The sequence below is a fragment of the Mucor mucedo genome (assembly GCF_025094135.1).
Source record: "Mucor mucedo strain NRRL 3635 chromosome Unknown EV154scaffold_9, whole genome shotgun sequence".
NCBI classification, from domain to species: domain Eukaryota; kingdom Fungi; phylum Mucoromycota; class Mucoromycetes; order Mucorales; family Mucoraceae; genus Mucor; species Mucor mucedo.
Genome location: NW_026252293.1, coordinates 32,595 through 55,042, shown reverse-complemented (window position 1 = coordinate 55,042; position 22,448 = coordinate 32,595). Strand labels below are relative to the sequence as shown.

Genomic DNA, 22,448 nt, shown 5'->3' with positions numbered 1-22,448 from the left:
ACTGCTTTTAGCTGTAAATTGCTACTTTTTGATTTTATTTTAAATTTGTGAATAGATAAGTTGAGGTAGAGAAATGTGACAATGGATAGAGTGACTTTTTTTAGAAGTTGATGGCTTGACCGAAAGAGGTAATTAAACAAGCTTCACGGAAGGCTTCAGATAAAGTAGGATGGGCATGACAGGTACGACCCACATCTTCAGCAGAGGCACCATACTCAACAGCAAGGACACCTTCAGCGATCATCTCACCAGCGTTAGGACCAATAATGTGAACACCCAAGATACGATCAGTCTCAGCGTCAGCGATAACCTTGACAAGACCATCAGAGTCATCGTTGGTACGAGCACGAGAGTTGGCAACGAAGGGGAAAGAACCAGTCTTGAACTTGATACCTTCTTCGTTCAATTGAGTCTCGTTCTTACCGACCCAGGCAACTTCAGGGTGAGTGTAAATAACGGAAGGAATAGCATCATAGTTAACATGACCATGACCAGTGCTAATGATTTCAGAAACAGCGAAACCCTCATCTTCAGCCTTGTGAGCCAACATGGGACCAAAGGTGGCATCACCAATACAACGAATGTTGGGAATGTTGGTCTTGAATTCGGAATCAATAACAACGCGACCACGGTTATCAACTTCGACACCAACGTTCTCTAAACCGAGACCGGTGGTGTAAGGACGACGACCGATAGAAACCAAAACAGCATCAGCTTCGAGCTATTAAAGTCGGGTCATTAACACACACACACACACTATATCTCTCCCTTCCCATCCCAATTGATTACTTACGGTCTCGGCGTTACCACCCTTAGAAGCCTCAACTTCAACCTTGACGATATCACCTTCAACCTTGGCACCATTGACCTTGGTGGCCATCTTGAACTTGAGACCTTGCTTTTGCAAGAGCTTATGGAAGTTCTTTGCGAGTTCAGGATCCATACCGGCTCCAATGGCATCAAGGTACTCAACAACAGTGACCTCAGCACCAAGACGAGCCCAGACGGAACCTAATTCGAGACCAATGACACCAGCACCAATAACGACCATCTTCTTGGGGACTTGAGCAAGCTCAAGGGCACCAGTGGAAGAAACAATACGCTTCTCATCAATCTCAATACCGGGAATGGGTGTAACTTCAGATCCAGTGGCGATAATGATGTTCTTACCCTTAATGGAGGACTCAGTACCGTCTAAACCAGCAACGGCAATCTCGGTGGCGGTCTTGAAAGTACCGGTACCCTTAAGGTAGTCGACACCATACTTCTTGAAGAGGAATTCAACACCCTTGGTCAAACCAGTAATGGCCTTGACACGAGCTTTGTGCATTTGAGGCAAGTTCAACTTGACATCGGACACTTCAATACCACGGCTCTTTAATCCATGCTTGGTTTGATGGTAAATGTGAGAGTTGTTCAACATGGCCTTGGAAGGAATGCAACCAACGTTAAGACAGGTTCCACCAAGAGCACCACGCTTTTCGATACATGCGACCTATTGTTTCTTATTTTTTTAGTATGTTTTTTTTGCATATATTATGTGTGCGTTGTACCTTGAGACCTTGTTGGGCAGCCTTAATGGCAGCGGGGTAACCACCGGGACCACCACCAATGACAACGACATCGTATTCGGTATCTAGATAATATAAGTAATCTTTTTCCCGTGTGAGAGACTATTATTTTTTCTTTTTACCAGCAGGGGTACTGTAGAGACGATAGAATTGAGAGGCCATAGGGGCACGAACAGTCTTGACAGCACTGTTGCGAATAGCAATCTAGAAAAAAAAAATCTATTAAAATTATGTAATATCGACATATTTTCATCCATATTTACGTTGGCCAAAGGAGCCTTGGAGGTGACTAATCTGAACATTTTTGAAAACTAAAAAAAGGTATAGATTAAAAAAAAAAGCGGGAAAAATATTATTATATCCCCTTGGAAAAAAAAGCTGGGGAAAAACAGTTCAACAACACGTCACATTTCTAACACTTTGATGTCGCACACAGCTATTATTTGATGTTTTCTGTCTACTCTTACTCTCACGGTTATTTCGAGAGGTTTTAAACAGTGAATATACGCTAGATGGATAAATAGTACAACCACAGTGTCATAAATGGTGCATTACGTAATGCTTGGTATTCAGAAGACATTTGAAAGATAAAGCCTGCACATGCGTATATTTCCATATTATCAACCTGACATAGTCCAGCTCTTGTTCGGCAGCCCATGGCTGCGATTAGTCTTTGATATAAAATGGGGGTATATAAAGTTGGTGGGTAGTCTTGGTCAAAGATATCAACAAAAAATTACGCATTTATATACAGCAAAAGATGTAACTAAGAAGAGACACTTGGAAAATTTACATGACAAAGACATCAACTTTGGCTATTTGGACTTCACCATCTGAACCTAAATAAAAAGACACAATAACACAAGCAGAGTTTAAAAAGCGTTGATTTGAGACACCATACAGCTTTAGACAATCGGTTATTTACGATGTTTGTTTTCATAAATCATTTTTCATTGGATAGCTCCTCTTTCAGTTTCAGCTGCCCCTCTCTCTTTTCCAGTATAAATTACCACTTTCTGCATTCTTTACTTCCTCTTCTTTTTTTTTGTGACACAGCCTTATAAAAAATGACCGTCAAGCCCATCTTCTTCTTTGACTGCGATAACTGTTTATACGTAAAGTGTATTCTTACAAAGTGCTTGCCCAAGCTAACCTTCCCCCCCTACCCACAGAGTAAAAACTTAAACGTCAATGCTTTAATGAAAAAAAAGTAAGTTGTCCTATTCTGTCCATGCAGAAGCACACATTCTGATCGATCTTGTTTAGGATCCAAGAGTACTTTATCAATATTGTAGGTGTCTCAGAAGACGAAGGTAAGCTTTCAAATACTCTCTGTCAAAATAAAATAATTAAACTTTATCAAGTGGTCCAAATCCAATCAAAATATTACAAGGAATATGGGCTTTCTTTAAGAGGACTCTCCAAGCATCATAACGTAGACCCACTTCATTTCGGTAATAACAAACTACATGTAATATATTTATACAGAAAGGCTGACATATTCGTAATAACAGATGAACATGTTGATCAGGCACTTCCTTTAGACGGCCTCATCACCCGGGATGATGCTCTACAACACATGCTTAGCACTCTTAACTGCAAAAAATGGGTCTTTACCAACGCATATCGACCTGTAAGTTAATTTTTTTGTGTTAATGTACTCTTGATTTACTAACATGTGCAAAAATAGCACGCACTTCGATGCTTAACATTGTTGGGGATTGAAAATGAGTTTGATGGATTGACCTATACGAATTACTTGGTGCCTGATTTCAATTGCAAACCAGGTAAGATATACATGTTACGTTTGATTTAAATCTAAACTCATACCAATTGTAGAACCCGCTTCATATCTAAGAGCAATGCAAGATGCCGGAGTGACAGATTCAAATTTGATCTATTTCGTGGATGACTCAGCCATCAATATCGATGCAGCACAAGTAAAAAAAAAAAATACCGCAGAAAATCTTAATTTTACACTGACAAACAACCTCTATAGAAATTAGGATGGATTACGGTCCATGTAGCTGATGATGCATCCAAGTCTAACCACGGTGATTATCAAATCGATGATATCCATGACCTACCCAAGGTTTTACCAGAACTTTGGGATACCATACATCATGAAATGAAGCCAAAGAAACTTTCAGTGGCAATCACAACCGCAGCATAATAATAAACTTTATTGTTCATACATTACAAATCAAATATAAGTCACAAATGTTTGTGCAATCAATTATTGTAATAGGTCTTTAAAAAGTTCATTTAACTCGTCAAGCTTTTTAGCGATATTTTTGGCAAATTCGGTATTTACATCACTGATGTCGTGATTTTTTACTTTAGTTGGTTCGTGTTCTTCACGAATATGTTCGTTAAGAATTTCTAAATCGCCTTCTGGAGAATGAAACCAGCAACAAGGACAAGCGTACTCGATAATCGTGTACGGGTCGCTATGATCATCTACATATCCATAATCGGCATTACGCGGTCGCTTTTCACCAGCAGGGCGAGGTGGAATTACATAACCATGTAGTCTTCTGACGTGATTGATGCAAGTTGTGGCATTTCCCAAAATATTACCGCATACAAAACAAGCGTATTCTAAATACACTAACACTTTGTTCAAGTTTCTTTTCTTTACGCTTCGTGTGCTACTTTGACTGTTGCTTCTTGAACGTACCATCTTGTAAAGAAATAATTATTAAAAGGGAAAAGAAATACTAAAAAGAAAAAAAAAAGAGCAGAAATTACAGATAAAAAGGTTTGATTGAATCACAATCATGATTCAAACAAGATTTTTATTAAACAATATGTATAGGGGAATAGAGTCCATTGATTGGCAATAAGATAATGATACAAAAACTTAATATCCGAAATCTTCACAATGAAGAGTTACATTGACGGATTTCCTGTTACATAATGAGGCAACAGCGTTCTTAAATGACGCATTAAAACCAGTCGGACCACACACTATTAAACCAAAATTAATAAAAATATTTCTTTTTTTTTTATATCTTTTTTTTTCTTACCAAAAGCACCAGTAGATGACTCAAGAGGTAACAGTGATTTAGGGTCAAGGCGCTCACCCTGTGTAATTTCAACACTTTTTCTAGCAACACTGTTGCTTTTTTCATTTAAAAACCCTTCTGAAGCTACACCACTCGAATGAGTAGTAGACTCGTCAAATGTACAGCTCGAAGTTTCATTCACACTCTCTTCTTTTGAAGTCACATGTAATTGAATATGGAGTCGGGGAAACTGCTTGTTCTGTTCATACAAGTAGTTTAATTGCTCCAATTCATGTCGGAACCATTCCAGTTCAAGAGGACGCTTAACTGTCCAATAGAAGTAGATATCTTTGGTCTTCCAATGATTTAACGTGTCATTGACTGACTTATTTTCATCATACGTGATCAGAGTGTCGGTTAATTCACGTAAAAGACGCATTCCAAATGTAACACCAGCGCCACCAGAAGCAATGACTACAGAGCTTTGGTTGTTAAGGATATCCATCGATAGAATACATTGACTACCGAACGGTCCACTCACGAACACTGGCAGTTCTTGAGATGGATTCGCCTTCTTGTACAGCGCGTTGGTGAAATTTCCTCGTGCAATCACACATACTTCTATTGAATATTGGTGCTTGGCGTGTTGTTGTTGTACGCTGGTGATGGTGAATGGGTGCCATTGGAAGGCGGATATAGTAGGAATGCACAAATTAATGTGTTGCCCAATATGATGCTTTTTGATGGGACTAGATAAGCGAATCGAAATCTTGGTACAACCTTCCGGAAGCACTTCGAATCGAGCTTGAGCCATGTACGTCTTGGCAAACCAAACTGCTACTAGATTTAAAGAATAGCAAAATAAACCACTAATAAAGTACCGCATGGCATAGGGCGTATGCACTGCAATGAGCCCTATAAAAACCACACCAAGTAAATGTGTGCCCAAAAACAATTCATAACAGTATTTGCGTACAGGTAAAAAGCTACCGAGAATAACCACACAGAGTGAACCATATCCCGCAAGACCGTATTGCACTTTAGTGACTTGCAGCTGAGATTGCATAAATGTTGGAAATTTAGCCCATGATTGTAACATAAAAGCCATATGCACGGTTGCGCATACGACAAGTGCCAGACCCAGGACACGATGCAAAAAATTCATCTTGATGGTGGAGATACCCGTCAAAAATGAAACGGCCGAGTTTTTACCAGTTGAAGATAGTAAAAAAGGCACAAGCGCTAAAGCTAGAAAGCCAGCTCGGTTCGAGTTAAGCTTCAGGTCCACGTTTAATAAAAGCAAAGGTAAAATTGCCGATAAGAGTGCACAAACAAGTAAAAAGGCTCCTAAAGGAGGACAGACTCCGTTGAATGGACTGTACGAAAATATGTTGATGATCCGGTTTTCGTATTTTCGGTACTGAGTTCCTAGTGTGGTAGGAACCATTATTATCTGACATAGGTGACGGACTATAAAGAATCCAATAATTGATGTAATAATTGTGATTAGATTGTTGGCGTAAGGCTCGTTTATATTCGGCGGCGTAGCCTGTGTGCTCATATCCATGCCATCCATCTTTATAAAGTAATGTTTATAAAAAAAGAAAAGGGTATTCTCTGTCACTCCGCTTGATTGTTTGCAGCATGGAAAAAATGCTTTATATAGTGCCGTAATAAGCGGGGATTATGGACTGCTTTTGACCGACCCAATCACCCCATTCAATCAAGCTAAAATCTCTCTTTCTCGCCCCACTTAAAACCAGGTGATACAGGTACCTTGAATCATCTATTTCAAAGGGCACATCTTTTTTTTTTTTTTACTTTTGTTGGAGCACTGAGTTTAGACTATGCAAGAGATTATGATAAAGAAGATATGCTGAGCAAGATTATCCGCTTAAACGCCATTGAGTTCTACGCAGCCCCTGGTGATATCCGTGTCAGTAAAGTTGTAATAGGTTATTCGGCTGGTTTCAAAAGGAGCGTCTATGCTGCTGAATCTCATCAAGGCTTTAGATCGTCCTAGAGAGGCGTTAGAAGGTGATAATGATCTTGCTAAGACTAAAATAAAATGAACGGAGTAGTTACAATAAAAAAGTCTGTGGCTTCAATTAAAAGACAGTAATAAATCGTGTGATTGGTTCAGAATTTGCATGATTTCATCATCGTCTCATCCATAACAATTTTTTCTTTTTTTATCATTTATTACTACAAAAAATGTCTTACGGAAGTACACCATATACAGTACCACCGCCAAACTATGATGAAGAGGCCAACCAGCCTTTATTTGGCTCCAACAATGACGATGACATGTACAAGGAGACTGTTGCAAACAGTTCCAAAGAAGTGCGTTTGCGTAAGTAAAGAGAATGATTCCCGAGATCATGTGAAACTGATTACGAAACACATTATAGAATTTGTTCGAAAGGTTTATTCGATTTTAGCCATGCAATTGTTTGCCACCTCAGTCATGTCTTCCTTTTACATGTTTAATGATGCTGCTCGATCCTGGGTTCAATCAAAGTAAGTATTTGTTATGTGCGCAGTAATGATAGAGACTCTAATAAAGGCCGTGTAGTCAATGGATGTTGATCGTTTCCATGATTGGTACGATTGGTATACTCTTTGCCTTGTTCTGGAAGGCAAGATCATTCCCTTTAAACTATGGATTATTAGCGATATTTACATTACTTGAAGCCCATGCTGTAGGCACCATTGGTAAATGTGTAACACTTTCTTTTTGACTAGGGGCGTTTTTAACTTACCGACTCCTTTTATATTTTTTAGTAACCTTCTATAAACAGACGATTGTTTTACAAGCATTGTTGATCACCCTCGGTGTCTTTATCGGATTGACGTTATTTACACTTCAATCAAAGTGGGATTTCACAGGATTGGGACCATTGTAAGTATATGATTGAAATAATGAGAGAGAGAGAGATGAACTAAACTAACAAATGTGTAGCTTATATGCTGGTGTTTGGATATTATTAATTGCCGGTATTGTTCAGATTTTCCTTCCATTCTCAAAGGGTGTACAACTTGCTCTAGCAGTGGGTGGCGTGATTATTTTTAGTGGCTATATTCTGTTTGATACCTATCTCATCTTTAACCAGTATTCTCCTGAGGATTATATCATGGCATCTGTTAGTCTTTATTTGGACGTTATTAACCTTTTCCTTCGTATCTTGGAAATTTTAAGATTGACAGACGACAATTAAAATAATAAATAAGTTTATTTCCTTGTGATTGTACAAAAATAAAGAGCGACCACTTCTTTTAAAGTCTGGCACCACGGGGGAAATATTTCATGGCTTGACGAATACCGAGATCAGCCATGATTTCTTCAGCACCACCGAGAATAGCAGAGAACTAAGTATAATGATGTGTGTGTGTTAAGTATGATTTAAAAAATAGTCATTTGTGTGTTTCTTACTTTATAAGTTCTTTGGAGAGTTTCGACAGTTCTACCCATGCCAGTCTTGGTAATGGCACGACCACCAAAGATTTGACAGGCATCATCGGAAACATCGTGAATCATACGTGTAGCTTGATACTTTAATAAGGCAATAGGACCAGCCAACTTTTCTGATTGCTCGTCATAGGTCATGTTGTTCATTTGATAAGCAATGTTTTCCATCCAAGCGTGAACACTTTCAAGACTGGCAACCATCTTGGCCAACTTATTACGAATAACAGGTTGATCAATCAAGCGCTTACCAAAGACCTTACGTTGATTGGCCCACTTGAAACATTCTTCAATGACAAGACGAGCAGACATGGAGACTTGTGTGATCATGACAAAGCGTTCGTGGTTGAAGTTGGATAAGACAACAACAAAACCTTGGTTCTCCTTACCAAGTAAGTTCTCGACAGGAACCAAGACCTGTTATAAACAAGTTAATATAAAAGATAGGTTTTGTAATAAAGTAAAGATATATTACATTTTCAAAGGTGACATAAGCAGTACCAGCACTAGGGGAGTAAGAAGTCTTGATAGGCTTTGTCTCAACGCCTTCGCTACGTTCAATCAAAAGCATAGACATACCCTTATCGGTCTGTACAGCAACAGAGAAAAGATCGGCCCAACAGCCACCGGTAATCCACTTCTTTGTACCATTGACAAGATAATGTTTACCATCAGCTGTCTTGACAGCAGTGGTTCTGATACGTGCTACGTCTGAACCAGCAAAGGCTTCAGTAATAGCAAGGCAGATTCTCTTCTTGCCTGAAAAGATATCAGGAATATACTATTATTACCGGTGAGGGTTAGAGCCGTACATTTCTCTCATATACATTACTGTACCTTTTTCTTCAGAGCGGGAGTTCCAAAGTTAATAATTGTGGGTGCGGAAATAACCATACCGGCTACAGAACCATCATCAAAACCACGCACCTTCCAACGTGCAGTTTCTTCGTGAACAATGATCTATAAAAAGAGAAACTTTAAAAGCCCGGACTTTTAATAATAAAAGCGTGGTAAATATGCTTACCTCATGGAAATAATCAAAGTCTTCGCCCTTGAGACCGCTGGGAAGCATCAAACCATGTAACATGGGACCGGGACCAATATTCATAGACAAGAGATGATTCTCACCTAATTTCTTCATGAACTCGTCAGAAGGTTTAGTACCGGCATCTTCAAAAGCGCGAGCCTCATCAGCTAAAGAATCGCAGATCTTGCGAACAGCGACACGGAACTTGAAATGAGAATCGCTATTGGGGAGTTGTTATGAAGGTTAGTCAAGAAGTATAAACAAGTAAGTAAAGGACTTACTTGAAGTAAGGGGACTTGAAACCCATCCAGGCACTAGATTCAGCATAAGGAACCTTGGACATTTCACCACTCTTGTAAAACTCAATTTGGGGTTGTTCATTGGCGATGGTACCGATACGGTAACGATCGTACTTGACGAGTACGTCTTGGCGATGAAGACCGTAGAAATCATCGGTAGCATCTTTACCGGCAAATTCCAAGATAGGGAATGCTCCACCAGGATGCATATCAACAAAACGACTCATATCATAGACACTAGCATCGATAATGATCCATAAATCGCCCTCAACATTGTGGCGTGTCACCTCTTCACGAGTAAAAGTTTTAAGGCTCATTGAGAGTGGGGGGTTTTATAAGAAGAAATAAAAGTTAAAAGAGAAATAAAAAGGCGCATTTCGATCCACACCGCGCAATTTAACCTTTATAGACAAAAAAAAAAAAAGTCAATACGGTTCGGGCTTATGGCTATTAAAATTTGTCTTAATCAAGACTGCTTATACATCTACGCAAAGCTAAACGTTTCAATGAAAGAAAGATTTCGCCCTTGTCCTGTAAATGCAACAGGTATAAATATACATGCAATGATTCAATAGGTACTGCATACTGTTTCATCACCAACTCTGTTATAAAGGACCGTGCACGGATCCCTCAAACTCTTAAAATGCTTGCACGACACATTTTATATTTTATTTTTTCAGCTACCAGACTTTATTATGGCTGCATAAATTACGCTAGTCATGAATTTTTATCTATGAGAATAGCAATTATTCAGCAAAAACTAATGTTCACACGTTTTGAGTTTGACGGTTCCCATCCCGCTAAATTTGCTTTACAGTAAAATATAATTTTGTTGGTCAGCAGTTATGTCTTTGTTTAAGTCATAATTGGAAATGCGAAAACACTGGATTCGACCACTTTACAAGCGTCATTAAGTTTACTGTACGCTTCAATGTCGCTCGTGTCAACTGAAGTAACTATCATTAAATACAATCAACATTTAAAGAACCGACCTGCTATTTCAAATCATTTAAAGAATCAAAAGACAAAAAGAGTATATAAAATGAATAGTGAAAAAATAATATTCTATGTGTATTTTTCCTTTTTTTTTTTTTTGAAATAAAGAGTGGTGGGGGGAATAACAATTAACGTAATAATAAATAATGTGCAAAAACAAAACGAAAATAAAAAAATGATTTAACTCCAAACATCTTCTTGGTAACGACCTGTGTTTCTCAAGTTTTTGACATAATCTTGTGCCTTGTCTTCTGCAAAACCGCCAAACTGTTGAGCAAAACGGACAAAGGTTTGATTCACATCACGAGCCATGACTTTAGCATCACCACAAACGTACACATAAGCTCCCTTTTCTAATAAACCCCACATTTCCTCGCCATTTTCCATCAATCTATGTTGAACGTACACCTTTTGAGCAGAGTCACGAGAAAATGCTGTAATAATACGAGAGTTACCACCCAAGGTCTCAAAGAGCTCAGGCCATTCATTATCATATAAGAAGTCTTGATCTTGGCTACGACAACCAAAGAAAAGTACGGTGGGACCCACAGGCTTACCTTCCTTCTTTTGAAGTACACGCTCTCTAACAAATCCACGGAAGGGAGCAACACCCGTACCAGGACCAACCATAATAATAGGAACAGTAGGGTTTCTAGGTAACTTGAATTGCGATCGACGAACGTGAACAGGAATACGGGCAACCTTGGTCTCTGCATTGTATAATTCGTTACGAGGACCTTGGATTCTGTACGTAGGTGCTACAGTGTTGGCCTCAACATTATTGATGGCTTCATGAATACGCCAGAGATAGTTAGTATTGACACCATAAACAGTACGAGGAGATGCGTCAGGTGTATATTCGAGCATGACAGCGGTGACAGTAATCTTTTTAGGGTTTTCCTTGGACGAAGAAGAGATGGAGTAATAACGAGGTTGTAAGCGAGATACACTTTCGACAATCAAATCAAAAGGAACGGAAGCAAAAGAGCCCTCAACATCCAAAGACTCTGATTCAGCAAGCATTTGAAGAACCTCGCCCAAGTTACGTGTGACATCTCCAACACGAACACGGTATTCATCTTTATCGGTAGCCAATTTACGAAGGACCTCCTTAGATTTCTCGGTGGGGGCAAACTCTACTAAAGACATCAAGGTTTGACGGGAAACGGCAGCACAAATATCAATGTAATGAGCAAAAATGGCTCGATAAGTGGTAGGAACAGGGAAAGGAAATTGCTTAGAGGCAGCCTGCATCAATTGCCTTGACACAGACAACAGTGTCAAGTTTGTCCTTTAATCCAAGAACATTAGCAAGACGCTCAACTTCAACGTCATTGTTAATGGGCCAGATAGCAACATGATCACCAGTATGATAAGCCAAATTGGTATTGGAAATATCGATTTCGATGTGAAGACAGTGACGATCTCCACCCTTGAATAAGTCTTTAGATGTGACAGGAGCATAATAAGGACGCTTAGCATCATACACAACACGACTGTAGAATAGAAAATGAAAGTTAGATTACTTATAATCTACAGCTTATTTAAATTTAACACTTACGCTCCCTCTTGAAGCCACTCGCTTAATTCACCGTTGTAAACCTTTTCGGCATCAAACTCTGTTAATTCCTCAACGCTATAAGAAGCTTGACGGGGGCCTGATTGAGCACTATTTTCATCAACACCCATAGCTTCACAGAATACAGGCCACATATCCTCTTGCCAAGCCAAGAAATCCTCTTCTAATGAACCATCATCATCGCCCTCACCACGTTCACCGATTCTTTTTGCTCCGGCAGCAACCAACTGATTATCAACCTTTCTCACTACCTCGTTGTAATGTTCATATGTCTTATTACCAAGACCAAAAGCAATATATCTTAAATTCTCTAAGGGTTTATCTTCTTCGCCATTGGAGTATTGAGGAGATTCATCGGTGATAAGATCCCAAAAGTCGGCAGCATTATCTGTAGGCTCACCTTCACCATAAGTGGCAAGTACAAAAAAGACGAGGAAATCGTCAGGGACTTGGTCGAGGAAAGACATGTCGTATAATTCGATATCAGCTACCATGGCACTGACACCGTACTTTTGGGAACACTCTTTGGCAAGACGAGAAGCATAGTCTTCTGCTGTTCCTGTTTGAGAACCATAAAAGAAAATGACTTTACGACCCTGGAATTATGATTAGTTTATGAGAGATGATGTTTATTTTTTCTCTTTTTTCTTTCTTCTTTTTACCTCTTGTTGCATGACTTTAACAAAGTTGCGTTCCTTCTTTGCAGGGCCGGCTTTAGCTTCAGTTTTAAGTTCGGGTTTAGCATTGGTCTTGAAAAGCTTGTCTGCAATCTGATGTCTAGCAAACCAAGCAATCGTACCAAGGCCGATAGTACCTAGGAAGATGATATCCAAAGTATCCAGAAACTGGTGAGTTGTACGAGCCATTTATTATCTAAAGAAAAGAAAACAGATAAAAACGTTTTTCCGTCAGGGATTCAAAAAGGTTTTTATATTAAACCTTTCAAAGACCTCGGAAATAGATGGACCGAACAAATACTATTGGTTTATTTTCACATGGCAGAAATTCTAGTTATTTACTCCGGTGACGTATCCACAAGATGTTTTCTGAATGAAGAATTTAAGTATTGTGTCAGCTACAATCTTTAAAAAGCGATCTTTGTTAGTTGAGCTCGTGAAAACGATCTGATTTTTGGGTGTGTGTACTACCAACGCTTTTAAGACTTTTACTGTTTGCCACTTCCAACCCCCCCTGTGAGCAACAGTTGCATCACACGTGCCTGCACATTTTTTAAAAAAAAAAGCGCAGTAACGACATTTTTCTTCTTTACAATGATTGCATTTTAAGCTACACACCGTTGTATGTACGGAATGATAATCACCCTTAATTAGCGTGCGACCGTGCTTATATCTATTTTTGTGTTTCGTAGGGGTAAGATCGATCAATATTCAAGTAGACAGGGCAAATCCCGGGAAAACCTCAAATAACGCACTCCTATTGGCTAGTGTTGCTCCTTTAACCACAGACCATGCTTCGCAAATTCTGAGGATATACAGCTGGTTTTTGTGCAGGTCAGTAATACAAAAATACCTTGCCCTTCAACCATGTTGCACACTTGGGATAATACGAGGCTGTACCATCTCCACGTATACAGCTTCTTCCACTTTGCCCAGCAAGTTAATTGTTCCAGGGGAGAAGGTGATTGGATATAATTGTCATGATGCATTGTCATCAAACAACTCCAATCATCACACATACGTTTCCTCACGTTGTCATCTTGACCGTATGATCTTTTTCATAACTCTCTCCAATATTACCGAAAAATAAAAAGCATTGATTTCAGTCATTTTAGGTACTGGATATTGACAAGATTTAAAGAAGGGTTGCATCTAGTTGCCACACTAAGGTATCACATCCGAAATCCCACTTCGTTAAACATCAAGAATATTCTTACGAATATAACATCATAAATATCGTTTACTAAACTTTATCAATAAAACATGATTCCAGATTATTTCTGTTGTAGTAAATAATATTTCCCCTATTGACAATATTCTTAGATAAAAATAAAAGCATGTGAAAAAGTTTCATCCAAAGACTGATAAACAACAGCTAACTTATGTCATTGTTTATTTAATGATTATTTATACAGAAACAACTAGACCTCCGTATTTTTTAAAATCACGGTCTACACATTATAGTCTATGAAAAATGTTTGTGTCAACTGACATATTATCGTAGCTTTTTAGGATGATGGATTTTTGTTTTTCATAAAATATACTTCACTATCAGTATATGCTACTACTGAAATGCTGATAGACAACTACCAGCTTCAAACCTGCTTAAGTTATTTGTGGATGTTTCTAAAATAAGTAAAAGCCCAAACATTATGTATGATTAAATGAACAATTAAATCATCCTGACATAAGCTTGTTTATCAACCTATTAAAAAAATCTTATAAAACCCGTTCCCACACTATTTTTTTTCCCTTTTTCTTTTTGCAAGTTTTGTTTTTTTACCAAGTTTGATATAACTTTGGGTATATGATATGATGTGATTGCTGGAAACACTTGTGTACAAGGACACTGCTAGACTGGAAATGGTAAGTATTATGCCAAAAAAAAAAGGGGGTGAAGTTGATACCTAAGGTATATATTAACACAACAAAAATAGATGTGTTATGGAATTTCAATTGGAAAGACCATAACCTCTTCTTGGTTAGCTTAGACATTAGCAGCTTAATGTACAGACATATGTCATGGATCTCCCCTCCCCCAAGCTGTACAGATCGGTTAACGCATCAAAAATCAAGCTATTTAAGGACGCGGATCAAATGTCACTTTTACCGAATCTAATTAAACACTTGCTATGTTTAAAGGAGATCGCATTAGAAACTGCCGCCAAGATTGAAACTGCTTCGCTTTTTAGTTATAGTAATTTGAAACGCCCAGCCTCGAATCCACCTGTAAACTGGATATCAAGTGGGAACGCCGTTCTCTCCCGTACACCAAAAAAAACAAAAGACATAAATTATTTTTATCTTTTTAATTCATCATTAAACATTGAAAACCTTTATCCACCAGAAGTTGGTCAAACCATTTGTAAAGTACAGTTATTTAATATTCATAATGTTGGGCAGGATAATTTCAATCATTTGGCCAAGTTAGTCCCATTATTATGGGCAACTTATCCTCACACATATGTCTAAAATAATTTAAGAAAGTAGGCAGCATTTTCAAAAAAAAAAAAAAAAAAATGGTAAATTAAGAGTGGAAGCACAGTATTGAATTGATTGATATTAATTTAATCTTGCTTACAGTGAAACGTCTCCCTGAAAAGGTAATACTGCTTCGAAGTGTTTATCATTGCCACTGGAGCTTTGTTTTCACCCTCCAACTCGCTGCCATCAGCTTCAGTAGTCTAGAAAATAGTTATTTAAATAAATTAAGAGCGATAATTGATAGTTTCGTACCTACCTCTTGAGTCGCTTTCTTTATTTTTCTTGCTTCCATTTGTTTAACGGATTTAAATGTCCTACCAAGTAAAGGTTAGCGCAGCAAAAAATAAAATCGCATAAACAAATGTTGATCTTCTCTTTATGTGCAAACCCTTCCAGGTTCATGGCATAAAATGTCTTATATACAATCAGTATATCCTTCTCAAGCTGTGTTTCTGGATATTCAACCGAAATCATCCCTTTAACATCTCTAGTCAATTGATTCAGCTTGATCTGTATTGAATTTACTCTTGCAGTGGAAAGAGGGGGGAGGGGGAGGGGGACGGCAAAACTATTCGTCACAATGATCGTTCAATCCTATAAGTTGAGTCTTATATCCTAAGATTGCACTATTCTTTTCAAGACCTTGTAGGTGAGCTATTTTCAACTGACGTCCCAGATCAGATACATCTGCCTGAACTTGTTTGACCATATATTGAGTGACCTTCAACTGTTCAGCGTAGATATTACCTTGGGCTTGTAATTGTTGAGAATAGAAACTTTTCAATTCTTCCATTTGGTCTTGGTGAAGTTCAGTAGTGCGTGTTCTTTCTGCCTCCTCTCGACTCGCGAATTTCTTCATTTGTTGGTCAAAATGACGTTCCATGTTTGCTTGCTACATCGCATGTTGTTGTTTCAGAGACTCCATCACCTCCACATACTTCGCTGCCATCAATTGGTATAATTGACGAATACCAGGCGCAGTATGACTTGGAAACGCGAGTGTCCATAACTATAGGACCCTATTCTTTGGTAGGATTGCTCATTAAGACAAAAAATAAACAAAGAAATTACAAACAAATAAGCAATAAGGGACGTATGTTAGGCCAACAAAAATACGCTTTAAGCTACTCTACCAATGCAAGAGTAACAGAAAGAGATGTAAATATAAACTGATTTTCATTTATTAGGTTATCCATATGTATATGATATCGTAGAGTTACAATTCGGAAAATTTTAAATAGAGATCATACCTATATTAGAAAAGGGATGAGCAAGAACATCACCAGATTCATTCAGAGAAATTTATACCAAAACTCGAATGTGATCTCCTGGATTGTATTGCATTACAGAGCAACAAGACGTTTATAAGAGACAAGCATTATTCTGTGAGCCGCATCCTAATATCCGATATTATAAAGAAGAGGATAAAAGAATGTTCTGCGTCAACGGCATAGGAAACCGACCAAGCTCAGCAAAATAATCTGACCAGTTACATGCATCATAACAAAGTCCTAAAGACGCATGCAGCCGTGTGTCAATCCTTCTTCATATCCGGAACCAAGTCAGATCAAAATAAGGCGCAGAAATATGCTGAAGAAGTATACCATAAATCACCAATATTGTTACCTATCATTATGTTAGAAACAATAATCCATAATTACTGCAAATTCATGTCATTACCAAAGAAGTGGATTGAGAAATACAATTACAAACAAGGACAAAAATTACTTGCGGAATTTGACTTGATATCTTTGTTGATTGTTGAAACTACATGGAAATAAAATAACAGTTATGAAAAGAGTGAAAGAGTACTTCAAGAAGGCCACAACATGGCGTTTACTTATTTAACTTCCAACAGATAAAAGTAAAAGTAAAGTCCAATGGAAGAAAAGTTGTCAGTTTTAATCAAATACGTCCATAATGTAAGAATAATAAAGCCAAAGAGAAAGGTGATTTTTTTTTATGATTGTTATCCGACATGCGCATCTCCTTAAATACGCGAATAAAAAAAGAATGACGTCAGAGTTCTCCTTTGGCTCTTTCATGCGGAATGACCTTCTTGGTAAAGAGATAGGACCGAACAGTGCTGAAACCACGGCTATAGAAACCCTTCTAAGTTTCCTTGTAATTTGCATCGTCTTGAGCTACCCGTAGTACAAATTTCGCGTTAGTATAAACATACACAGATACGATAGAGAAAAAAAAAAGTTATATCACTTACCAATTAATCAGAGAACACCCACTGGACACTGGGGGAACAGCTCCAATAGGCTATACATCATGAAGTAATGCTATAAATTAATAAAAGTAACTTTAAGACTGACTTTTTGCATAGAACATATATAAAAATTATCATACCTGTGGCAGTGTAAGACACTGTTTGTAACGGAAACCAAATTCTAGACTGCCTTCTTCCTCTGATAGATGAATGTTGTATTGGTACCAACCCCGGCATCAGTAAAAACCTTTTGCCTCTATTAAAAAAAACCTTTTATGAGGAAAAAATTGGGCAGTACAAAAGGAAAAGATAACCAAAGGTCAGCACGATCAGCTCAAAAGTAAACAACCACATTTTGATATTTGAATAGATCCTTTGTCTACAAAATTAAATAAAATAGGTCATGTATCATTTATACTTGCTTATTTTTACGATATTTCCGTCCTCTTTTTTCCTTTCTTTTGGTGAACAAGTGAACAAAGAAAGAAAGAAAAAAATCTCAAGAGGCTTTTTTATAAGGAAAAATAATAATATATCAAATCAAATATTGTTAGAGACGTCATTTTGTATAATAAGGGGTTTCGACGACAAGTTGAGAAAAATAGTTTCTCTACCTTGTGATGGTGGGAACCAGGTTTATGAATTTGATTTGATGTGTATGCTTTACACGGCTCTAAAAGAGGTGTTTGTGAATATATTACTATTAGGATCAATTTCAGGTTTTAGGTTTTAGGTTATATTTAGTTTTTGTTTGTAGAAAAATCTGTCTTAAGCTTCCAGGTTCTTACCAATGGTATCATATAATTGTAGGATAAAATAAACATGAGACTGTGGATCTGACTGGAAATCAAAATATCTTACAGATTAAGTGGATGATTTTCGGCTTGAAATAAAGAAGCTGCATGAGAATCGAAAACTCTTTCAAATTAAGTGAGAGATTGACCGAGAGTAAGTGGCATATGTAAAGTTTTTATTGGATACTAAACTTTATTTAGGGACCAAAGGCTCATCCAAAAGACCTAAAAATTAGATGGCATTTGATCTAACGCGGGAATAAATGAAGTCATCAGCTTCAAAAACCGGTTTAGAAGCTACATGGTTGCTTTGCCCATCAAAAGTCTGTAGCCTGTTCCCGTCTTGTTTTTCTTTTTGAACTGTCATATTTTTATGGATATATAAAGAGATGTTCTATACTGAAAAAAAAAAGGACCAGATATCTTAAGCAAAAGTAAATACACTTGAAATGTAGTAAAGAACACTGCATGACATCGAAACTGCGAGAACTGATTCTGCTGGAAGAAGTGTTTATGTTGTTTCTTCTTTCTCGACTTCTGGCGTAAGTTATGATGTTGTGGTGGACGATCTACAAATGATCACTTGCAGCTGCCCTGACTTCCGCTTTAACAATATCGCATGCAAACACATGTATTTGTTGAAGTGTGATATGTCTTGGTTGTCTGTATTTGAAGGTAAACATAAATACTATTGAAATCTTTACGGCTTCATTTATTTTTACTAACCTTAAATTGAATAGTTTCTTTCGACCCCACTTTCTCAAACAATCCTCAGAACTCGTCTGATAGCTCAGCTCTTCTTACTCCTACTGAACAAACTTAAACGCCAACAATATACTTTGAACGAAACTGAGCTCGAAGAATCGACCAGCTTCAATCACTAGTTTCTCTCTCATATAGATTCTACAAACATTCCTTCCAATTCTATTTTACTTCACAAAGATGACAAAAAACATTTTATTTTAATAATAAACGCGCCCTAAAATCAAAAGCAAAGCAGCCCGCTCAAAAATTCGTCGGTCATGCGCGTAAGTAACGTCATCATTTATTTTATCCAATCAAGAAATTTTTAAGTGGGATGAGACGCGTATGAACGCAAACGTTTTTACCACGATTCGTCTTTATTTTTCAAGTTATGGATAAATCATACAAAATGAAGAACGAAGCAAACAACTCATTCTTCCAATATTTCTACGAAAATCAGCATTTAAGCAAACGCATACACAGGTCGCCACAATCACTTTCAGGCATACTCTTCTAAGGAAAAGTTATTCCCACGTTCACGGTCTTTTCAAAAATGTAAATCTTGACCATCCCATCAGTCAATGGTCTTTCGCAGAATTGAAATATGCAATCAATAAAGACAAGCTTTATCCGATAAATGACAACAAAATCAAAAACACGTATTTATCTATAATGGATAGCATTCAAAGCTCAAGTGATGTACCGAATTGCGCAGGAATAGAGGCTCACCGTAGCACAGCTACCTGACAGCAAAGACGGTAGAAGCCGTACTGTAACTATCGTAGCTGCCTACGGTCTATTAACATCGTTAAAATCACCCGAGACAGAGCCTCAACACATCAGTTTTAGCATTACAGCAAGTGGTTCTAGCGTTATTCATGCATTTAATGATTTCGGCACAGGTTCGATTCATTTTGACGTATGAGCATTATCATTCGCACTTGATGATGGCGAGGAAAGAGTGTGTGGAGCTGCAAGTTTTGTTTTTTTTACCAAGTTTGATATAACTTTGGCTAGGGGAATCCGGCCATACACTGGACTTGGTAGATTCATATGATGAGGAAAGCGATGAAGAGTATAAGATCCCATCAGATTTGTCAATCCACCACCATCCTTACCGTACTTGTGAGTACACACTTACTTTTAACAAATCAGATGAGGACAAGGAAAAAGAAGAAGAAGAAGAAGAAGAAGAGGAGGATGATGCAACCGAGTTGGAAGATACTTTGGAGTCAGAGTCAGAATGGATGTTAGGAAATGTCTCTATATCTAATTTATGTCTCGATTTTAAGAAAGCAAACCTCAAATTGGCTACACGCACGGATCCTGCACAGCTCTCAGATATTCGCCTCCTTGCCTTAAATGATATTTACATATTTGATAGAAACTCGACATTATCTGTTAGCAAATATTTCCCAAGTAAAGTCCATACAATGCTCACACCAACCTTATCATTCGATGCCTATTTCCTCGCGGAAGGACTGGATTGTTATAATTGGTGCATGGACATCGAGATATCTCGTCCTGCCGATTGGTTCTCTTCACTGTCATTGTGCGCTAAATTTGTCGTATTTGGGTACGATTCACTTAAAAATAATTAAGCAAATTGTTTAAATAAATAAATTATGAAATTAAAACAACTTTTGATGCTGCATAATCAGCATACTCTTGTATACTGCTATAGAACTTCTCCTACCACCGTAAAACTTAGTCGTGGTAAATTTACAATTTAGACCGGGACCGGAGGTTGCGGTCCAATTTTAGCTAATTACCTCTACCAGAGGTCCAAGTAACATTTAGACTTGGACCGCAAAATCAAAAAAACGCAAATGACATAAAAATTGTAAAAAATTGTTATATAAAGATAATATGTTATATTGGAAGTTGTGTTATGAAAAAAAAATGATAAATATGTTCCTTGGTGATGGCAAAGATGATGTTTGAAGAAAATACTGTTATTTTGTGTGACACAATGAAGCGATAATTTTTTTTTCGGATGTTGAAAAGCCTTTACTACATTCAAAAAAAAAAAAGAAAAAAAAAATAGCTCTTTACTCCAGAGTCCCAATCTTTCCGGCAGAACTTGACATGTCTTTCGCAAACGCATCACCAGTTTTGATGACATACTTGTATGCTGAATTGTCTGAGGAATTCAGCAATCCAACAGAAGATACAATATCCCTGGCGTCAAATACAACGAATTTTTGCTCGCTATCACCAAAGCGCTGAATCCGTGGGATAGACTTTGAGATAGGAGACACGCCATGTGTTTTTGCCAATTCACCATGCACATAATGGGACCCTGGTTCATTGGCGGAGAATTGGAAACGGAAAAAGAACAGAATCTTACAAACGAACCAGTTTTTAACTGGCACGAATAGACTAAATTTGAAGAGTGTCAATAAATGCAATACGGCGATAGCAAAAACATATACTTACTTGTTCTTATGTATCGCTTCGAACATGACGAATTCACCACCACGAGAGCATGACCTATTCTTCTTCTTGTACAACTCCGAAATGTAGACTTGATTTTCATGGAATAACCTTGTCGAAATTCGAAGGTGTTGTTGTTGATGAAACGGCAATACAACTCGTTGCCTCATGCCAGTCAGCCTTGTCATACAACCCATCAACGCACGACACCAAGGGATTGTGCAATACAGACCACAAATGAGGACATCCGAAGAACCCTGCAAGAGCACACCAACCTTAGTAAAAGAATCATCAAAAGGGGACCAGAGTTGAGGATAGGTGGCATCTTGAGGATGCTGCTCGAAGTTCTTCTCGTTGCTGTCAGGGGATGCCGTTAACGCAGAGAAGTCAAAAATACCGGATGCATTGAAGAATTTAAATATTTCCTTGGTTTCCATAATGTTGCCAGCATTAATACCAGGATGAAGAGAAGACCGGATACGTTTTTTGTATGTACCAATCGACCGTTCAAGGGACTTAGCAGAATAACACCGCAATGGACTATAGAAGTTGGTTAGTATATGATCGAATAAGGATTAAGTAATTAGTAGCTTACCCCATTCTTCGGATCATGTAGGGTATGTGGTGAAGCTGATGGAGAGTTTCTCTGTGCCTGGTACGGATTCTGTCCAATCTCCCCACCCCTCTCCCTCTCCATCTCCTCGCCTGTCTGCATCTGTCTGCTTGTCACCTGCTTCTTCACCTCCACCCCCTGAGCCATCTACTTCGTCTTCAAAGATTGACCAAAGAGCTGAAAAAAGGGCCGCAAAAAAGGCAGCAACCAAACGGGCAAGGGGTGAGTTGATAATAGAAGGACGCTCTCGTAGCAAAACTAAGCCCTAATCCGCATTGGGTTTTAATTTTTTTTGTTAATAATCTTGTTTCTTTTTTTTTTTTTTTTTTTTTTTCTTTTCTTTCTTTTTCTAAAATTTTTTTTTTTTTCAAAAATTATAGTAAGTACCTCAAAACATCACATCCTCATATAACTAACTGAAAAACTATTAGATATATTGTTATATATCGTACTGGCTTTTATGGCTTAACTTACCACTGCATTCTTTCGCGTACATGGTTGCTGTCCACTCTAAATACATGATTGTCATCTAAAGC

General features: G+C 37.9%; 10 protein-coding genes across 10 annotated transcripts; 4 read left to right on the top strand and 6 right to left on the bottom strand.

The window, feature by feature from the left end:
• Positions 1–9: 9 nt before the first annotated feature.
• EV154DRAFT_436095 (dihydrolipoyl dehydrogenase) lies at positions 10–1,935 on the bottom strand. Its single transcript, XM_051596813.1, has 5 exons — positions 1,835–1,935; positions 1,694–1,775; positions 1,554–1,636; positions 794–1,495; positions 10–721 (listed from the first exon to the last, which is right to left on the bottom strand). Exons 1-5 carry the CDS (start codon positions 1,871–1,873, stop codon positions 101–103), a joined length of 1,527 nt encoding a protein of 508 aa, XP_051462053.1. The 5' UTR covers positions 1,874–1,935; the 3' UTR covers positions 10–100.
• Positions 1,936–2,287: 352 nt separating this feature from the next.
• EV154DRAFT_494452 (pyrimidine 5'-nucleotidase) lies at positions 2,288–3,779 on the top strand. The gene is made up of 8 exons (XM_051599899.1): positions 2,288–2,686; positions 2,744–2,781; positions 2,838–2,884; positions 2,936–3,025; positions 3,086–3,204; positions 3,262–3,358; positions 3,411–3,511; positions 3,571–3,779. The coding sequence occupies exons 1-8, from the start codon at positions 2,639–2,641 to the stop codon at positions 3,742–3,744; spliced, it is 714 nt and encodes a 237-aa protein (XP_051462052.1). The 5' UTR covers positions 2,288–2,638; the 3' UTR covers positions 3,745–3,779.
• A 115-nt stretch (positions 3,780–3,894) lies between these two features.
• EV154DRAFT_386018 (uncharacterized protein) lies at positions 3,895–4,191 on the bottom strand (the record flags this gene model as incomplete). The annotated part of the gene is made up of 1 exon (XM_051595044.1): positions 3,895–4,191. A coding segment is annotated over one exon (297 nt), but the record flags the coding sequence as incomplete, so codon positions are not given.
• Positions 4,192–4,434: 243 nt separating this feature from the next.
• Positions 4,435–5,645, bottom strand: EV154DRAFT_412736 (uncharacterized protein; the record flags this gene model as incomplete). The annotated part of the gene is made up of 2 exons (XM_051595525.1): positions 4,435–4,541; positions 4,610–5,645. The coding sequence occupies 2 exons, from the start codon at positions 5,643–5,645 to the stop codon at positions 4,435–4,437; spliced, it is 1,143 nt and encodes a 380-aa protein (XP_051462050.1).
• Positions 5,646–6,793: 1,148 nt separating this feature from the next.
• Positions 6,794–7,797, top strand: EV154DRAFT_412805 (inhibitor of apoptosis-promoting Bax1-domain-containing protein; the record flags this gene model as incomplete). Its single annotated transcript, XM_051595535.1, has 5 exons — positions 6,794–6,932; positions 6,991–7,099; positions 7,155–7,294; positions 7,364–7,481; positions 7,542–7,797. 5 exons carry the CDS (start codon positions 6,794–6,796, stop codon positions 7,795–7,797), a joined length of 762 nt encoding a protein of 253 aa, XP_051462049.1.
• Positions 7,793–9,733, bottom strand: EV154DRAFT_457253 (acyl-CoA dehydrogenase/oxidase). The gene is made up of 6 exons (XM_051597395.1): positions 9,354–9,733; positions 9,070–9,292; positions 8,883–9,005; positions 8,521–8,826; positions 8,013–8,462; positions 7,793–7,948 (listed from the first exon to the last, which is right to left on the bottom strand). The coding sequence occupies exons 1-6, from the start codon at positions 9,686–9,688 to the stop codon at positions 7,856–7,858; spliced, it is 1,530 nt and encodes a 509-aa protein (XP_051462048.1). The 5' UTR covers positions 9,689–9,733; the 3' UTR covers positions 7,793–7,855.
• Positions 9,734–10,409: 676 nt separating this feature from the next.
• On the bottom strand, positions 10,410–12,960 carry EV154DRAFT_494446 (uncharacterized protein). The gene is given in 4 exon segments (XM_051599898.1): positions 10,410–11,615; positions 11,635–11,863; positions 11,929–12,542; positions 12,609–12,960. The coding sequence occupies 4 exon segments, from the start codon at positions 12,810–12,812 to the stop codon at positions 10,548–10,550; spliced, it is 2,115 nt and encodes a 704-aa protein (XP_051462047.1). The 5' UTR covers positions 12,813–12,960; the 3' UTR covers positions 10,410–10,547.
• A 1,391-nt stretch (positions 12,961–14,351) lies between these two features.
• EV154DRAFT_457252 (uncharacterized protein) lies at positions 14,352–15,095 on the top strand (the record flags this gene model as incomplete). Its single annotated transcript, XM_051597394.1, has 2 exons — positions 14,352–14,489; positions 14,561–15,095. Exon 2 carries the CDS (start codon positions 14,646–14,648, stop codon positions 15,093–15,095), a length of 450 nt encoding a protein of 149 aa, XP_051462046.1. The 5' UTR covers positions 14,352–14,489; positions 14,561–14,645.
• Positions 15,096–19,232: 4,137 nt separating this feature from the next.
• On the top strand, positions 19,233–20,596 carry EV154DRAFT_598927 (uncharacterized protein; the record flags this gene model as incomplete). The annotated part of the gene is made up of 4 exons (XM_051607079.1): positions 19,233–19,593; positions 19,649–19,765; positions 19,881–20,439; positions 20,548–20,596. The coding sequence occupies exons 1-4, from the start codon at positions 19,536–19,538 to the stop codon at positions 20,594–20,596; spliced, it is 783 nt and encodes a 260-aa protein (XP_051462045.1). The 5' UTR covers positions 19,233–19,535.
• Positions 20,597–20,817: 221 nt separating this feature from the next.
• On the bottom strand, positions 20,818–22,105 carry EV154DRAFT_494421 (uncharacterized protein). Its single transcript, XM_051599897.1, has 2 exons — positions 21,895–22,105; positions 20,818–21,839 (listed from the first exon to the last, which is right to left on the bottom strand). Exons 1-2 carry the CDS (start codon positions 21,909–21,911, stop codon positions 21,299–21,301), a joined length of 558 nt encoding a protein of 185 aa, XP_051462044.1. The 5' UTR covers positions 21,912–22,105; the 3' UTR covers positions 20,818–21,298.
• Between the last annotated feature and the right edge of the window lie 343 nt (positions 22,106–22,448).

Excerpts from the sequence above, each read along its gene's own strand:
- EV154DRAFT_494446 (XM_051599898.1), bottom strand. The coding sequence starts at position 12,812 with ATGGCTCGTACAACTCACCAGTTTCTGGATACTTTGGATATCATCTTC. Across the intron at positions 12,543-12,608 it reads TTAAAGTCATGCAACAAGAG|GGTCGTAAAGTCATTTTCTT; the intron begins GTAAAAAGAAGA and ends TCATAATTCCAG. Across the intron at positions 11,864-11,928 it reads GAGTGGCTTCAAGAGGGAGC|TCGTGTTGTGTATGATGCTA; the intron begins GTAAGTGTTAAA and ends TCTATTCTACAG.
- EV154DRAFT_457253 (XM_051597395.1), bottom strand. The coding sequence starts at position 9,688 with ATGAGCCTTAAAACTTTTACTCGTGAAGAGGTGACACGCCACAATGTT. Across the intron at positions 9,006-9,069 it reads ACTTTGATTATTTCCATGAG|ATCATTGTTCACGAAGAAAC; the intron begins GTAAGCATATTT and ends CTCTTTTTATAG. Across the intron at positions 7,949-8,012 it reads CTCTCCAAAGAACTTATAAA|TTCTCTGCTATTCTCGGTGG; the intron begins GTAAGAAACACA and ends CATTATACTTAG.
- EV154DRAFT_494452 (XM_051599899.1), top strand. The coding sequence starts at position 2,639 with ATGACCGTCAAGCCCATCTTCTTCTTTGACTGCGATAACTGTTTATAC. Across the intron at positions 2,687-2,743 it reads ACTGCGATAACTGTTTATAC|AGTAAAAACTTAAACGTCAA; the intron begins GTAAAGTGTATT and ends CCCTACCCACAG. Across the intron at positions 2,885-2,935 it reads AGGTGTCTCAGAAGACGAAG|TGGTCCAAATCCAATCAAAA; the intron begins GTAAGCTTTCAA and ends AACTTTATCAAG.
- EV154DRAFT_436095 (XM_051596813.1), bottom strand. The coding sequence starts at position 1,873 with ATGTTCAGATTAGTCACCTCCAAGGCTCCTTTGGCCAAC. Across the intron at positions 1,496-1,553 it reads CTGCCCAACAAGGTCTCAAG|GTCGCATGTATCGAAAAGCG; the intron begins GTACAACGCACA and ends AAGAAACAATAG. Across the intron at positions 722-793 it reads AGGGTGGTAACGCCGAGACC|CTCGAAGCTGATGCTGTTTT; the intron begins GTAAGTAATCAA and ends CGACTTTAATAG.